Here is a 17,617-nt window from a genome sequence, read left to right on the forward strand (position 1 = left end):
TGCGCGCGCACACCCCTGTGCGTATGCACACGCCTTGTTTTTCAAACTTAAGTTTTGTTTTCAACTATTTCACCTTCTCAACAAGATTATAAGCTTCTGTGACACCATTTTAAGACTATTGGGCTTATTTTTGGGTATTAAAACATGGGAAAGGTCCTGAGAGGTTTGGTTTGGTATTATTTTGAAAAGTTAGAGAACGGATGCTTAGGTTTCTTGTGTACTGATGATGGGTTTGGTGGAGTGCGAAAGAAGAGAGATCTACGAATTGAGAAAATTAAAGAACTTGTGGGTTCGGGATGGAAAGTTATGAATTGATGATGGTTGTGATGAGTTGAAACTTGGAAATGAATGATTATGGTTGATGAAATGAGTATGAGTGGAGGTGTGCTATGAGGAGTGGCCTCTAAGATTGAATACATGATTATGATATGCATTGTTATCCGTCGTAGGGGTTGTGACAGTCTCCCGCCTACGTTCGGATGTGAGGCTTGAAGTTGGGCTTCTCACTCATATTATTGCTCGAGAGGACGGTGGTAGGGCACTCTCCCTCGGAATGTTTCCCTTTGAAAGGAGAAGGTGGTAGGGCACTCTCCCTCGGAATTTTCCTCCTGAGCATCGGTTTCTCTCTGGTTGCAAGGTGGTAGGGCACTAACCCACGGAATGATGCAGTATCCAGAGGAAAGTGGTAGGACACTCTCCCTCGGAACATTTTCCTCTGAAGGAGAAGGTGGTAGGGCACTTATCCATCAGTTATTCCTCCTTAGTATGCGCAATAGAGATACTGATCCGGGAGTTGCCGTCCAGATTTTCTGTCAGGTTTGGCACAACAACCGACACGTGATATCACAGCCAATAGGACAGACATTCATCATATGCATCTTCTTTATGCTTGCTTGCTTTGTTTACTTGAGCTTTCCTAATTGTATAACATGTCTACTTGCTTCTTGAATTACTTGTTATATATATGAATACTATCTGTGCTTTCCTTGCTTGCATTATCTGTGGTTGTTCGGCGTTGAGGAGGTTAGGTAGGCGTCGGTGATGGGATCGCACGAAGGGTAGGTTGGTGAAAGCTGTGGGACAATGGTGGCTAGTTTTAGATAGAAATCCCCTAAGTTTAGATACCTTTATTTATTGGTTACGGTTTAATTTATTTATTTCGTTTAAGCTTAAATATCTGTTTGGTATGAAGCTCTAGGATTGTCTCTGGCGTCCCGGGGTCTTATGTCTTACATTACTAGGTAGTGTTACCATACTGAGAACCTTCGATTCTCATTCCATACGTTGTTGTTGTTTTTCAGATGTAGGTCGCAACCCACCTCAGTGAGTTGTTTGATGGTAACAGAGGGGAGGATCTTATTCTATTTTGTTGCTAGTAAAGTTATTTTGATTTGTACTCTCACTTTTGCTTTTACTTTTGCGTAGAGGCTTACTTTGAGAGGAAAAACTTGTATAAGCTATTTTAAATCTTCAGATTTTTGTATTGTCTGTATATTGCTAGCCGACTTAAACTCCGCAAGCCGTGGCAAGATTCTTATGCTATTATACTTTTATATTTTGTTATATTATATCTATATCTTATGCGTTAAGTTAGTAGCTTCGTGAGTACGTTTTACGCTTTTCAAATCCTGTATTTGAGTTATTTTCTTCATCGGGCTTCTAGAATTATTATTCCTTCTATATATGTATTTATGTATGAGCCTTAGAATTATCGTATCCCTTGATTAACCTTTGGTTTATGGCATGAGGTAAGGCTTAGGGTAATTAGGGTGTTACATATAGAACGTTTGTGGTTCAAACTCATAAACATTGTAGTCGACTCCTCTAGAGATAGTGTAACTTCTAATTGCTGTGACGACAGACTTTCTTAAAGTATACTCCATTCCAATCCTGAACTTTTCGTCCTCAGGGTCAGCAACACCTACAGAAACCAGAAATCATCATTCATTGATCCATCCAAAATATAAAAACACAAAAACATATTATTCACTCATCACGTACCTATGTTTGCATATTCCAGGAATTCCGGTGCATTCATGGCGTCAAGATCCAAGTTACGCATAAAAGGTGGGACGTTTATCGGTTGACTAACTGCGGGATGAATGACTACATTCTCCACTGATGTCTCGACTCCCACATCACCATCCTCGTCTTCATCGCCAGCTTCATAAATGGCTTCAAAGTCCTTTTCACTGTCATTGTTCATTCCTTGGTACACTGCAGCTCTATCATCCTCTATATGTAAATCATTTTGAATCCTATCTACCTCTACGTTTTCAAACTCAACATACAGCTCAATCTGTGGCTGTCGCATCTGAGTCTGCCGGTGAATTTGGAACATATTCTGCATACTCGCTTCGTCAATGATCGGCATAATATCAAACTGTATTAGACCACCAAAAACTAATTCCTGTACAAAATACTACTCACTCTCGTCAATATACTGTTCTCCATATTTTGACAGAGACCGTTCTGAAGCTCCATTAACGTCATGGTGCATGGAACCACAAATGAAAATGGATTTTGACACACAAACCTCACTCTTTCATGAGTATTCTGTATAATCTCACCATTGCTATACACTATCAAGTTTGCAGTACCCTCCATTACACTAGCAACACACTCAAAGAACACTCTTCCTCGCAATGAAAATGGTACCGAGCTTTGCCAAGTTGAAACCCATTTTGGCCCCTGAAATTTTCGACCGGCCTCAATTTTGACCCCCAAATTTATAGTTATCCAATTAACACCTCTAAATATTGGATTGTGCCCCACGCTTGCCCCCGTTAACGGAGATCTGATGTGGCACATTAAGTTGACAGAGTGTGTATCCACGTGGCACCTAACTTGCTAGAATGGATGTGTGATGAGTGAATGATGTAGCAAAAGTTGAATGAACTCAATTTGCAACCCTCTTTTCCCAATATGTTCGAGACTTTACTAGAGAAATTGAGTTCATTCAACTTTTGCCACGTCATTCACTCATCACACATCCATTTTGGCAAGTTGGGTGCCACGTGGATACACACTTTGTCAACTTAACGTGCCACATCAAATCTCCGTTAACGGAGATAGCTACAGGGGTAAACATGGGACACAATCTAATATTTGAGGGTGTTAATTGGGTAACTATAAATTTGGGGGTCGAAATTGAGGCCGATCGAAAATTTTAGGGGCCAAAATGGGTTTCAACTCGAGCTTTGCCATATATATAGGGGAGCATTCAGTACGCCCCCCACGTGCTAACTCAACACGCTTCCCGCCCCCTTCCCACTTTTTGATTTATCAGCCAATGACAGTTTGCCACGTGTAACACACTTTCTGTGCTGACTCAGCACCTCCCCATATGCTACAACTCCATGCAATTAGACTTCGCCACATGGTAATCACGGCCCCCACATGTTGTATTCAATATGCCCTCCGCGTGTTTAATCTTTTATCTGACACTTCCACCAATTTGTAATATATGTACTACACCCATTTCTAGCTAAAACACCACTAACCATAGTCAAGTTCTTTAGCCTCAATTTTGAACTTATAATATTTTCCGCTTTAGGATGCGACGATTAATTGTGATAACACATTCGTGTGTGATTAACGACTCAATACTTATTTTTTTTATGAGCTTCTAGTTATAATATTATCTTTTTTATAATTATATATATGTATGTTTTTTAAGTGTGGTAACATTTTACTATCATTAATTTACGATTAGAATATAAAATTTTGTGTAGCACGGTGTTACATTTTTTCACTACCAAAATATCATGGTTGAATAATGAACATAACGATTAATTTGCCGTTGATTATAAGTATTTGAGTACAAAAATTATAGAAAATTTAAAAATTTTTCCATATTTAAAATATATGTTACATTTATACGATTTTAATTGACGATGTCTACTTTTATTTTATTTTTGTCTAAGAAAAAAAAAAGGAAAAAGAAGAAGAGAAGGGAAAGAAAGAGAGAGAGGTGAGTGGGTCAGAGGCACACGTTATGAGCAGGCAATTCCATGTGCCCACATGGTTCAGAGAAATAACAAGAAACACCAAAACACACCAATAACCAACTCCTCAAACCTCACATATCTCTCTCTCTCTCTTTCTCTCTCTTTCATTCGCTGCTTGTGATTGTGTTTCAAGAAGAAGAAGATGAAAGAGGGTAGTGAGGGGTTCGTGAGAGCCGATCAGATTGATCTGAAGAGCATAGATGAGCAGCTCGAGAGGCATCTCAACAAGGTCATCACCATGGACAAGAAGAAGAACCTCGACGACGACCTTCACCACCATCACAACCTTCTTCCTCAGCTTCACACAACCACAAGCGCTTCTTCTTCTCCCAAATTCAAGAGTCCCGTTAGTAGTCCTTTCAAGAAGCAGAGGCAGGATTGGGAAATTGACCCTTCCAAGCTCATCATTAAGTCCGTTATAGCGCGTGGCACTTTCGGCACTGTTCACCGTGCTCTCTATGATTCTCAAGATGTTGCTGGTTAGTTTTTATTTTTATTTTATCTGGTTTAGATGTTCAATTCCCCTTTAATTTAACTTACGCAATCGTAGTTTTTTTGTTCTTGCGATTAAAGATCGATTTTTTTTTGTTTGTTTACTTGTTTTGGTTTTGGTTAATGAACATGAATTGTTGCAATTGTAAAGAATTCTGATTTCTAAGCAAGGTTTTTGCTTCAATTCAACTTCAATTTCGCTTTGTCCCTTGCTCTTTTGAATTCTTCTTGAAAAGAGTTGACTTTTAGTCTAATTGATGGTACTGGGTGCCTTCCTATTGCAGCGTCTAACTTGCAACATGGAGTTAGGTAATTAGGTTCAAATTGTGAAAAAATGTTGGTGATTTCGATGATGATTTCTGTGTCTTACTTTTTCATGTGACCCCCCTTTGGTGGTGGTGTTAGTCTTTAGGTGTGGTGAATCAAATGAATACAGAATCTATTGTTTGGTTGGTTGTTGTTTTGAGCCGATTTTTGCTCATCATAGTTATTTGTGATTACTTGCTCAATGCTCAGTCAAATTGCTGGATTGGGGCGAAGAAGGGCAAAGGACGGAAGCCGAAGTTAATTCTTTGAGGTCAGCCTTTATACAGGAAGTTGCTGTATGGCACAAACTTGACCATCCCAATGTCACAAAGGTTAATTTGAATACCTTTTCTTGTTTTGTGGTGTTTGTGCTGTTGTGTGTAACCTTTTTTGAGCTTGTACATTCCAGTGACGCATATGCTAGTATGATTTGCATATTACGTTTGTATATATCACCTTTCGGTTTTGTGTTTTATTTTGTTGTTGTATTAATTTTTTTTTATAGAGGTGTCAATGGTCAAGTGTTTAGGCCTTTTGTAATTCTTTAACGCCCAAGGACGCCAACTTAGGTAGTTTCAGCTTCTGAGGGATTAGTCTCCATTTCTGTTCTTACCACCTTATCTGCAACCTTTGCCTAAGTTTAACATGAATTTGCTTTCTGTTGTGGAAACAAGTGTCCTTTGTTGCTGTTATTCATGTGATATTTTTTCATTTCTGAAATACAAGAAACTCAATATTACTGAAGCTTATTTGCAACACAGGAGCATGGATGCCCTTGACCTTGATTTTATTTTTTCCTCTTATTCTCCTGGACTAGATTTCTAGTATTTAGTTAGGGTATAGAAGATTGAAATAATTTTGAGGTTTAGGAGAATGTAGGATGAGGTATCCATAAGTTGGAGGAGGATAAACAGATGTGAATAGGCACTTCCTTTTGGCTCAGCATCTCTTTGTTTTGAAATCTACTAATCATGGAAGCTTTTTCTTACGGTCCTACAATTCATGGTGAATTTTTTCTTTGGAACAGTTCACATGTTTAGTAATAATGTAATAGTAACAACTCTTCCCTATATGAAGTTAGGCATTTTCTGATGCAAGCAGAGATATGCTATATATGCATTACATTCAAGTCCATTCACATGCTATGTTGGGCAAGTTGGGGTGTTTCATGGTCTTTGTCCTAGTCGTTCAGTCTTTTGTTGGACAAAAGATGGATGCAAGTACAGAGGACAATGACAATCATAATGCCTCATATGCTCTTTTTTTCTTCTTGAGATCATCTCTTTCCTTCAATCGCATTGCGTGATATTTAATCGTTGATTCTCTATTTCTCTCTCAGACTCTCTTCAAAGTTATTATGCACATTTTTGCAGCCGTTTTTCTTCCCCACCATATTAAACTATTTACTTTTTCATTTTTTAGTTTATAGGTGCAACTATGGGGTCTTCAGAACTACAGATACAAACCGAGAATGGTGTAATTAGCATGCCGAGCAATATCTGTTGTGTTGTTGTTGAGTATCTTCCAGGAGGAACACTTAAATCTTACTTAATAAAGAACAGGAGGAGGAAACTAGCCTTTAAGGTTGTCATCCAGCTGGCACTTGATCTTGCAAGAGGGTATCTATCCATTTTGATTGTGATTTAGCATGCTCTGAATGTAAAACTCTCGTAATCTGGAGAATCATCCAAATTGAATTCACTTCGTTCTGCTTTTGCAGGCTGAGTTACCTTCACTCGCAGAAGATTGTCCATAGAGATGTAAAGACAGAAAACATGCTATTGGATAAGACACGTACAGTTAAAATTGCCGATTTTGGGGTTGCACGAGTGGAGGCATCAAATCCTAATGATATGACTGGGGAGACTGGCACTCTTGGTTACATGGCTCCAGAGGTGTGTAGTTAGTATTCTTAGTGCAAAGAATTGCACTTATCCAAATATAATTCATCCAACAGGGAATGGAAATATCTGGCTTCCATGTTTCATCCAAAAATGGGGATGAATGTTTTCAATCTCTGGTTTCATATCATTGGATTCATCAATGATGAAAAATACTGACCTTAATGTCAGCAACTAGCTTGTGAATATGAAGACAAAATGATCTGATGAAAATTTTTTATTTGATAAAAAACAAAGAGACAGCCTACGTAATTGACTGTTCATGGTGGCTTACAGGTTTTAAATGGCAACCCCTATAACAGGAAGTGTGATGTGTACAGTTTTGGAATCTGCTTGTGGGAGATTTATTGTTGTGACATGCCATATCCTGACCTAAGTTTCTCAGAAATTACTTCAGCCGTGGTTCGCCAGGTACATTTTCCTTCTTTATTTGATTCCTTGTCTCATTTATTCTATGTTTGAATCCATTATAATATAATCCATCATTTCCTTTTGTAAATTTAGAATCTGAGACCAGAAATACCAAGATGTTGCCCAAGCTCTCTAGCAAATGTGATGAAGAAATGCTGGGATGCGAGTCCCGATAAGCGGCCAGAGATGGACGAGGTGGTCTCGATGTTGGAGGCCATTGACACATCCAAAGGCGGAGGCATGATTCCCGTTGATCAGCAACAGGGTTGTCTTTGCTTCCGCAAGTACAGAGGTCCTTGAAAGTTTTATTCTTTAGTCCAAGAAAACAATTGGGGTATAGTGATTTTTTCACTATTTGAAGAATGATTTTGTATCTATGGAGAAAACAGAAATTGGAAACCGAAATGAGAGGAATATATATATAGGTAGGAGTTGGTGACATGTCAATGATTTTCTTTTCATATTTTTTTACCGATTCTTGCCCATTTGATTTGGGTTCTGTGGGTATGTATGCTATTAGTTTTCAGCCTGGCCTTGTAACATCCTAGCAGGATATACTGCTGCAAATTTGCAATCATAATTGATGTGATTATATTGGATCCATTTGCTTTTGTATCCTAATCTCTACTCTATGTATCATGTACTCATGTTCACTTGATAACTTCTCATATTGTCCAGAGGAATTTGGATTCGGTAAAGTATAATCTATCATTATTTATTTTATAGATGGGATTAAGAGAAAATATAAAAGATAAAGTATTCAATGGTGAGAGATCTCACTTTATCCTCTAAAGTGAAAATATAAAATTTAGAGAATCCAAATTCTTTCTAGAGTGTGTCGGGGAAGCAATGATGTTTCGAATGCTCTACTTGGTATCAATAACCATATAATGGAGAAAAATATAATCAAAATAAAAGTTTAATACCATTTCTTTTTGCTCTAGGCTAGTTTAGTTGGTCTGTTCAACGGTTTATAATAGTGGCACTATTTTTATACTGTGATACTACGTATATAAATATTTTTGTAATCAAGTTTAATAAAGTAAGTACAAGTCCATCGAAAAAAACGCATATGCGTTATTGCATCTTTATCTCTGTGCTTCTTCAGCAAAAAAATTTGGTTGTAAAGCACATAAACTTATAAATATAGCACAGAAATTTTTGCATGTAGCACAAATTTATTGATATAATATAAAACTTTTTGCATATAGTATATGAATTTTGGTTGCAAATATAATTTGTTGATTGGGTGAGTTGATCTCTGGACATCAGATGTGGCCTTTTAAAATTTTTTTGTAGTGCACTAAAATTTTTATATGAGAAAAGCTCAAAAGCCAACATAATTTATTATTTTTGGCTAACATTTTAGCAATTAGCCCAGTTTTTTTAGTTTAGCAATATAATAACATACTTTTTATTCACACTTTTAAATATTGTTAAGGAATTGCTTGTAAAAAATAATGAATTTTATTGATTCCCTAACATTTCTTTTGTATTATGCAGTTGTATACCAAAATTTAGGTATTGTGCATATTTTGTTGATTGTGTGTCAATATTTTAGATATGTAGTCCTTCAAGTATTGTGCATCAAAATTTTTGTGTTGTGTATCTAAATTTATGTGTTGTGTACCGAATTTCTATACTGCATATTTTGTTGGTTAGATGTCAATGTTTTGAAAATATAGTTCTTCAGAAATTTTTGTGTTGTATATTAAAATTTATGTGGTATGTATCAAAATTTATGTATTATACATCAAAATTTATGTGTTCTAATTTTCGGAACATATATAGAAGATGAAGTCGTGAAGAAAATGACGAGGACAATAAAGGAGGATGAGAAAGAAAAAGAAAAAGGAGAAGAAATTAAACAACAACAATAATAGTAACAGCGCAGCAACAATGTTAAAGAAAAAAGCGCACAATAAAAAAAAAGATGACGACATAATAAAAAAAAAAGGAAAAAGAGGAAGATGAAAAAAAACAGCAGAAGTAACAACAATAGCATCTGAGTACATACAAAGAAAAAGAAGTACCGGATGACTTGATTGAAAATTTGGTTTAGAAAATACTTAAACACCTAGACTTGTTGATTCTTATAAAGATTATATTTTTCCCCCTTCAAACTATAGATAAGTAGTTTGCGTGGCACTATATTTTCTTCAATACTGCTATTATGCTACAAGACAACAAATGCTGCTCTGTTACAACAATCAGATAAAAGGAATAAAGAGAAAACAAATAAATTTATTGCGGTAGAAAATTAATTAACGAATAAAATTAGAATACTAAACAAAATTGCTGCAAAGAAGCAGATAACACTAAACTAGAGTATGCTATCACTATTCACTACATATGTACTAGCAACTGATTGGATGAAAGACACCCAAGAACTAGAATTCTGTCAATGTATGAGCTTCTATTTCCCTTCAATTATCTGTGTGTGTTTCTTTTTCTTTTAACTGTGTGTGTCTATTTGCTTTAAATTAAAAGCATGCAGAAACTATACTTCGATTGCGCTTTCTTGGTCCCAGTTAGTTGATCGGTAAAAAACGGCATAGAGAATAAGTTGCACCAATCCTGAAAGTGCTCCTAAGGCATTTGGAATCTACCATTCAAACATTTAATCAGAGCACTCATAATTCATAATAACCTACAGCAATCAAAGCCATATAAAAAAGCTTCCAAGTTCCAACACATTTGTTCATTGTATGATCCCTTAACATATTTGGACGGTTTCAAGAGAAAATGTAACACAATAACAAAAGCTAATACACAATCTCAAATACAATTTAAGTTTAACAAATTATCTAATTTGTTGAATAAATATATGTATCTAGGAGTATCTATATTAATTAGCTTTAGTATATATCTTCTTTAATGTACCCAATGAAAAGTATATACATTTTTTTTAATGTGTAATGTGTTACAGCCAGGAAGCAGGTTTTTGGTAATAACTGAATCGCCTTGTAGCAAAATAGAAGTTCAATAGCTCTATTAGTGAAGTAATTCAAGCAAGAGAAGCATATAATGTAACAAACAATATATAGCTAAAAAATTTAAGTAAATAAAATTAATACTATTAATATTAGATATTTACCAGAATGAAAAGATCCCATTTAAGACATGCATATACCGTCCAGACGACAGCGTTGCAGAAGTTAGCAAGGGAAAGGCAGAAAGGCATGTACTTCACACTTTTGTCTTTGATTACTTGACGCTGTTCAATTTTTTAAAGGAATTACTTCATAAATAAATAAATAATAAATAATAAATAGGGAAAGTAGTAATGGGTGTTATTTTACTGCTACTCTTTATTTTGAGAACACTATAATATTAATTAATACATTGATAGTAACCAAATTTTCATACTAGCAATGTAGTCAAATTATAGTATTCTTAAGATAAAAAAAAAAAATATTTTCTTCTCTTTTTAAAAAAATGAAATAGATATCGCACGTACTATGACGGTCAAGGGTGAAAAGTACATAAGGATGTTGAAGAAGATGCATATGAGTCCAACAATTAAGGCTCTTTCCTTCAAGGATTCAACGAAATACAACACAAAAAATACCACCAAAGCAACAAAGATGGCCTCGGCTAAAAGGGCTAGCAGAATCTTCCTCTGAAATTTGTTAAATTTAATAATGATCATCACCAACATGGACCAAGCAAGTAAATATAGAGTTTAATTAATTCTTATGCATTGTAAGAATTAAAAAGAGTTGAATACAAATTAAGTCCAAATAATTGAGAATTAAGGATGCTCTTGTTTAATTTTAGTTTGTTTCTGACCCTTTTACCCCAAGGTGAGAATGCAAGGAAGATGCCAGTGTAGAAGAGCTCAAGGAAGAAGCCAAAGCCATTGATTGTGAGAACAAGAACGTTATTTTTGGTCACGAATGGCATTCCATAGAATGACCACATTGCACAATTCAGTACTGTCACTACATAAGGATCTGGCTTGAAATCTTGCACTGATTTTGCTTTGCATATTTGCACAAATGTAGGCCTGCAATTTATAAATATATTTGATTTCATTATCATATTATTATTAAAAAAGAAAGAGATATATATTATATAGAGATAAGAGATTTACATTGGTGACATGAATAAGCAAAAAGAGATGACATTTCCTGCAAATTTAATATCAATCAAGCACATATTATTAGAAACTTTCCATGATCAAACATAAATGGCTATATAAAATGCATGGCTTCTTTTGAGGTTTTATTAATGGAATTCATTCCATTTTATTCTCATTTTCGTTATTAAATTGCATACATTTCATTATTACTGACTTAAAAACATTTTCTGAAAATTAAACAAGTGTTGTTTATACATTCACATATTTGTTCTTTTCTATGCAGTGAAAAAAAAAAGAATATAATCAATCAAATTAAGATGGAATTGGGAAATGAAAAGTGGAAGAAAAAGGAAAAACATGGAGGATTTCTTGTACCAACCAATTATTCCGATAATTAGTCTTGCTAGATTAAGGTCAGCCATATCTGAAGTATTGAAAGAACAAACTGAAGGAAGAAGGAAGAAGGGTGAAGGGTGAAAGGGTGAAAACACTAGGAAGAAAGCAAATATGTGACCACTAAGTAAACTTTAATTATTTGTAACAATAATTCATGATATGCGATAAATAGGTAATCATATATAACACAACTAATTTGGGATAAAAAAGTAGTCTAAATCTTAACCGCAACATATAAACAGGTTGAAGAGTTGACCTCTGAACTCTCATCAGTCCTAGCCACAAGTAGCCTCTCTTTCTTCGGAATAACACTGTCTAAAAATAACAACAGACACAAAATCCTCAGACGTATTGATTATTTATAGACTTTGCTTTGAAATGATTTTGACCCGGTTGTAACATTATATCAAACATGAGGATATGATTTCTTCAATAACTAATTTCACACCATTTCAAATTGATATATACAAAACTTGTAACGTAAACTAGAGAGGCTTACTTATTGAAATTTAGCTCCTGGAGTAAAAAAGTACAAGGAGCTAATTTCACAAATCTAAAAATATGACATCAGCAACCAATGTTGCAATATTTACACAACAAAAGTGCAGGGACTTGATCTTTTTTCCCCCTTAAAAAATTTAAAAATAATGTGCTTTCTAAATTCTAATAGCACACTTGATTCACCAAACAGGAAGCGATGGTTCCTGCGGAACAGAGGAACCCTTGAAACCCGAAGCTCTGGTTTCACTGAAATCCTGCAGAACTTTGATGAGGAACCTTGCTTTCTTCGCCGCGTGGGAAGTACCTTCCGTGAGAAGCGAGTAAAGCAGAGGCATCACCGAAGGGTCCTTGGCCAAAACCGCCACAACCTCAGCACCAATGTTAACACAAAGCGAAAGCAAAATCGAAGCACAGTGCTCTTTCCCCACGCGCAACGACGCCGTTTGGAGCATCGCAGTAATTAACGACAGAGCCGAAGCGCGCAAAATCGCGTTCGCTCCTTCCACATTCTCAGCTAAAACGGCCAAAACCGCCAAACATTCAGTTACAAGCTCGTCCTTCTCGGACGATCCCAACACGCCAACGAGCGCGTGAACGACACCCGCTTCGATTGCTCGTTTCTGGTTCCTTGGAACAAGAACCAAACCATAAATCGCAACCACTGCATTCCTCTTCCCGCACGTGGTTCCTTCATTCACCAACTCCACCAGAGAAGGAACCACCTCAGGGTTTTCCCCTACCACCTTTCTATACTCCCTCACTGACGAAAGGTAGAAAACAGTAGCCGCCGCAACTTGCCGTGCTTCGAGGCTGAGCCCTTTCTTTAAAACCGTTAGAATCGGTTTCAGACCGTTAGAATCCATGATGTGCTGGGGCCCAGTGGCATGCTTAGAAAGCTTCATCAACGCGGAAATTGCGTTTTCCTGTGTGGATTTCTCGTCCGTGCAGAGAAGAAGATCAAGCAGAGGCGGAATTGTTCCAAGTTGGATCAAGCACGCTCTGTTGAACAGATTGGACCTAGCAAGTAACCGAATCTCGTAAGCGGCTTTGGATTTCTGTTTGTCCGTACCGAAGGCGAGCATCCGTGTGAGGAACCATGAGACGAACTGCATGGCGTGAGCGTTGGCCGCACTGCCTGGTAATATTGTATTGGCTAAGTCGCGGTTACGGTTGGTTGATTTTGAGAGGGAAATGCCGTTATCATTGCAGAACTGTTGGATGAGTCTCTTGAGGGTTGTGTTTGGGACGAGTTCCGTGTTTGAGAGATTCTCCCCTGTTTTAGGGCATATGGTGTTCCCTGCTTTCAGCCATTTCTTGATGGAAGCTCTGTCGTACGTTTGTCCAGTTGTAACCGTCACGGGATCCGTCATCATCTCCAGAGATATTGGGCAGCGAAAGTCCTCTGGATTGACGGACGTTATCATTTCCGTGCTCATTCTCGTTTCTGATTTCTCTCTGTTATTGCTAATTTCTAGTGTTTCGAAGATCACTACCCTGCAGTAGCTCATCAACCCTAACAAGCTACTCAATAGAGGAGCGTCTCGCTCATGCTCTCGCTCGTTGCAGTTACTGCATTCTAAAGCGACTTCTTCTTCTAAAAGATTTATCTCTCTGTTACACTCGTTCCACGTCTTGATTTCTAGGTACTCGATGATCTCTTTCAATGCATTCTTATCCACTTCGATTCCTTTTTCCAACTGTTTTAGAATTGAATGAACACTCTTGCTCATGTGCTCGTCTTTAGGCTCGTGCTCCATCTTTGCTTTCCTCGCTTGCTTCGCCAGCAGCTCCACCAGCTCCCTCACCTCGCCGGATACCTCGATTTCGTGGAGAGGAAGAACGTCGAGGGAAGTCGCCACTGCGCGAACTAGGGATTGAAACAGGGAGGCCACGTGGTTGGACTTGGCGAGAAGCAAGAGGCGCGCGCCTTGAAGTACGCAATCTTGCAGCAAGAAGTGGATCTTCTGAAACGTGAAGTGAAGTTCCGAGAGGCTGAGGACGGTGGATTGAGGGATTGGTAAGCTTCGTTCTTGAATTTCGAGAAGGAAGAAGAGGATGATACTGACTTGGCGGATTGCTTCTCTTGCGTTTCGTCTCTGTGTTGCGAAGAAGCTGTGTTGGTAGTTGCATATGTTCTGGGAGAGGGTAACAAGGGAGGAAATGAGGGTGTTCGGAGATATCCCTTCGCAAGGGTGCACCGCCGGTAGTGATAGCACACGGCGGTCCCTTTGATGAATGAGATTATTACTATTGTTATGATTCATTTATCTAAGTAGTAAATGGAATAATAACCAATTTTCTAGTGTTTATTACTCTCTCCGAGTGTTTTGGGAGTTGGATTCAAGTTCCAACCCGAATTATTATAGGAAGGGATATAGTCGCATTTTGTGCTGAGTGCTGACTGGATTATCTTGTGGACACGTGGCGTGTATCTGTGAAGGAGATCTGCTGTGAGTTGACTAGGATGAAGAGTAGGGAATGCAGAAAGAGATTCGTCTGATTTTTGGAGGAAAAGGGACACGTGGATAGGTGAGTTTTATTTTTTTTATTATTTTTTTTGTTGTGAATGTTTGGTTAATGGTTGCTTAGAAGGTGGGAAAGTAAAGATAGCAAATGGGTAAGTGGATTGGGATTTAGGTTTGGGAGGGGAGAAGAACTAAGAAGTGATGGCTTGTGGGACCCATGAACCGACCTGACAGGTGGAGTAATCGACTGCCGACGTGTGCTGCAGGGAAGGTCTTGAACGTTACTTTCGCAGTTTCACTTTCTCTCACTCTGCTGTTAACTTGCTGGCCTTGATTCATTAACTAAATGTTAGTTACGTCCAATTGAGGTTCAATCATGGTTTCCGAATAACAACAACCATGCTTAGTTAAATACTGCCACGTTTATGTCTTTTTTTTCAAAATTGTACGCTTGCAAATCAATATTGATTATTAATTCTTATGGTTTAGGGTCAGTTGTGCATGCAATGCATGAACAGATTGCACGGCCGCAGTACAAGGTAATAATTAAGGAGACACGGAGTTTAATTAGTGGTTTCAGGTAATTTTTGTTAACCCATTTGTTCGTGCTCGAAGGGATGTCACAATTTGAAGAAGTAGAGACAAAAAATTCTAACTTCGTTAAATGCAGAATCAGATTAGATAAGCAACAAGTAAGATACTCTAAGGCTAAAATTAATAATGTATTAGATAATAAAATAAATTTTATTTACTTGTTAGTTGTTTCTCTTTTTCTAGTCTGTTCTTTAGAATTTTTTTTTTTTTTTTGCAATGAGTGCTTATTGTAGTACATTATTACCAAGATTTTACAGTTATAGAATTTAGTGGCATAGTCATTATGGTATCTAACCTTATTCTGTGAAGTCAGTTTATAGCCTTGATTGCTTCGTGCTTCATCCATTATCTTTTCTTTTATCTAGAACAATGCTCCCAACTCGGATTCTTAGACCCGAGTCCTAGGATCTTGGGTATTCGAGTTTACAAAGTCATGCCGATTTTAGATAAGAATTTCGTGGAATTTATTGAAGGAACCGAACAGTTTTTTTAATTTCAAAAGCAGTTCTAATTCCCTCATTCCACAATTCGATAGTTCTACTCTCTCTTTCTCTCTCTTTCTGTAATAAATGCAATTTTAGTTTAAAATTAAATAGCCTTTTATTATTTTTCTCTTTACCTTTTATTTCTATCTTTTATCAAAATCTTTCATTTTCATCTTTTACCAAAACTCTCCCATTCGTGCGAACAGTGTCCTCTTCTTTTCTATACACGAGTAGTTTCTTTTCTTTCTATATTTCTCCCTCGTCAAGTTCATTGTCGCCGACACTCCTTCTATCACATTTTCAAGATTAGTGATTCTGATACCTCGCTGTTCTTGCATGCGATTTTTTCTTTTTAAAATTCTTTCCTGTACATGAGTTTTTATGCATTCTTCATGTTTGTTGATGTTATTTTGGTGCTGTTTTAAAGTTTTTTCTCACATTTGCTTTGTTTATTTTTTTTATTTAGGCCCAATATAGTTGGAGAACCATTATTTGAGTTTTTCTCAAATCATTGATGATTTTGCTTGTCCCCACTGTTTATGCTTTTCTGGATTTGTTTTGTATCTTTGAGATATCCAAAATTTTGTAGTGCTTAGAATTTTTGCTTTCTGGTAGTGGTAGTGATGTAGTGGTGGTGCCCTTGTAGGTGATGGCTAGGAAAAGGTTATTGCGACTCGTGGGCGTGGCGGTGCTGATTTGCCGAGGCCCTGACCTGCTCCTATTAAAATGATGAATAGCAAACTCGAGGTTGACATCTATTTTTGGGTGTCTGAGGAGATTCAAACCACTCCTTCCACTATCACTCAAGAAGAGTTTGATAATCTCCGAGAAGCTTGAATTATTTTTTATTCTGATATTAGCAACTTGTATATTTTTTCTGTTCCGAGATTTGAGAACCATCTGTGCCACATAAATGAGCACACCAGTACTGTCCTGGATTGGTTATGGATGTATGAAACTTTGTTCTCCTGGATTGGGATTTGCTTACCCTTTTTCGATTTTCAGGTGAGCGTTTTGACTCACACGGGGTGTGCCCCTTCGCAACTCTATCCTAATACTTGAGCGATTATCCGAGGCTTTGAGCTCCTGTGCTCATTTTTGGATATCGAACCCACACTTAGGGTCTTTTTCTACTTTTTTGACTTTGACAATTTCTTTTAGGTCTCAGGGTTGCGGGTTCATCTCTTTTCAAGGTGTTTGGAATAGAAGAATTTTTACTTTGTTTAAAGAATCCTATCATGGATTTAAGGAAAAAAATTTTAATATTGAGGGGGTAGAGGGCACCACTCCTTTTTCCTGACTTTGGAAGGTGCTAAGAGATTCAATCTCTATTGGAATTATAATGTCCCTACACCAAAAATTCGACTATCCAGCATGAGTGTTGATGAACTCCTCAGCATCAATTTGTTAATAATGCTATGGAATGAGTGTCCGATAATTCTAAGGGACGTCCTTATAAAGGAGCAAGCTGCTCGGAACGCCATCGGTAAGCCTTCACTTCTTCGCAGCTTTATTTTATTTTTAACTTCTTCATCTCACAAGTTACTTTTTTGCCTTCATTTCCCAATTGACATGGCAGGGGGACTCGCTGCTATCGCTGAGATGAAGAAAAGGCTAGCGACACAGCCTCCAATCATAGCTTGTGGCGATAGAGTTTCTTCCTCTGCCACTGTTAGTCGTCAAGCACAACCTCGGAAGGTTAAAGCGACTGGGGAGGGGCAAGGTCCCGAGATTCACGTCGTCGAGGAGGATTCTCCTGCCAACTCCCATCTAGAAAATTGCCTAAAATGTTGTTCAGGATGACGCTGCTGTTTCTATACCCCGGTCTTCAGGCATGTATTGGACGAGGGATTCTATGCTCCCGAATTCGTGGACAAGCACTTTATGGATGAGGACACTAGGGCAGTTCTTGCTAAGATACCTCTGGAGGACACTCTTCCCCGGGTTTAAAGGATGCTCCTGCGTTTCGTGA

The 17,617-nt window shown here is 37.5% G+C and overlaps 3 protein-coding genes across 3 annotated transcripts; 1 reads left to right on the forward strand and 2 right to left on the reverse strand.

Moving 5' to 3' along the window:
• Window positions 1–3,991: 3,991 nt before the first annotated feature.
• On the forward strand, window positions 3,992–7,723 carry LOC107492315 (serine/threonine-protein kinase STY13). The gene is made up of 6 exons (XM_016113319.3): window positions 3,992–4,489; window positions 5,019–5,140; window positions 6,231–6,427; window positions 6,529–6,703; window positions 6,986–7,120; window positions 7,214–7,723. Exons 1-6 carry the CDS (start codon window positions 4,153–4,155, stop codon window positions 7,418–7,420), a joined length of 1,173 nt encoding a protein of 390 aa, XP_015968805.1. The 5' UTR covers window positions 3,992–4,152; the 3' UTR covers window positions 7,421–7,723.
• Window positions 7,724–9,620: 1,897 nt separating this feature from the next.
• On the reverse strand, window positions 9,621–11,626 carry LOC127748565 (bidirectional sugar transporter SWEET5). Its single transcript, XM_052263396.1, has 6 exons — window positions 11,584–11,626; window positions 11,217–11,253; window positions 10,913–11,129; window positions 10,581–10,742; window positions 10,218–10,337; window positions 9,621–9,725 (listed from the first exon to the last, which is right to left on the reverse strand). Exons 1-6 carry the CDS (start codon window positions 11,624–11,626, stop codon window positions 9,621–9,623), a joined length of 684 nt encoding a protein of 227 aa, XP_052119356.1.
• Window positions 11,627–11,801: 175 nt separating this feature from the next.
• Window positions 11,802–14,527, reverse strand: LOC107492306 (U-box domain-containing protein 19-like). The gene has a single exon (XM_016113306.3). It carries the CDS (start codon window positions 14,363–14,365, stop codon window positions 12,281–12,283), a length of 2,085 nt encoding a protein of 694 aa, XP_015968792.1. The 5' UTR covers window positions 14,366–14,527; the 3' UTR covers window positions 11,802–12,280.
• Window positions 14,528–17,617: the final 3,090 nt, after the last annotated feature.

Source organism: Arachis duranensis, chromosome 1, assembly GCF_000817695.3.
Source record: "Arachis duranensis cultivar V14167 chromosome 1, aradu.V14167.gnm2.J7QH, whole genome shotgun sequence".
NCBI classification, from domain to species: domain Eukaryota; kingdom Viridiplantae; phylum Streptophyta; class Magnoliopsida; order Fabales; family Fabaceae; genus Arachis; species Arachis duranensis.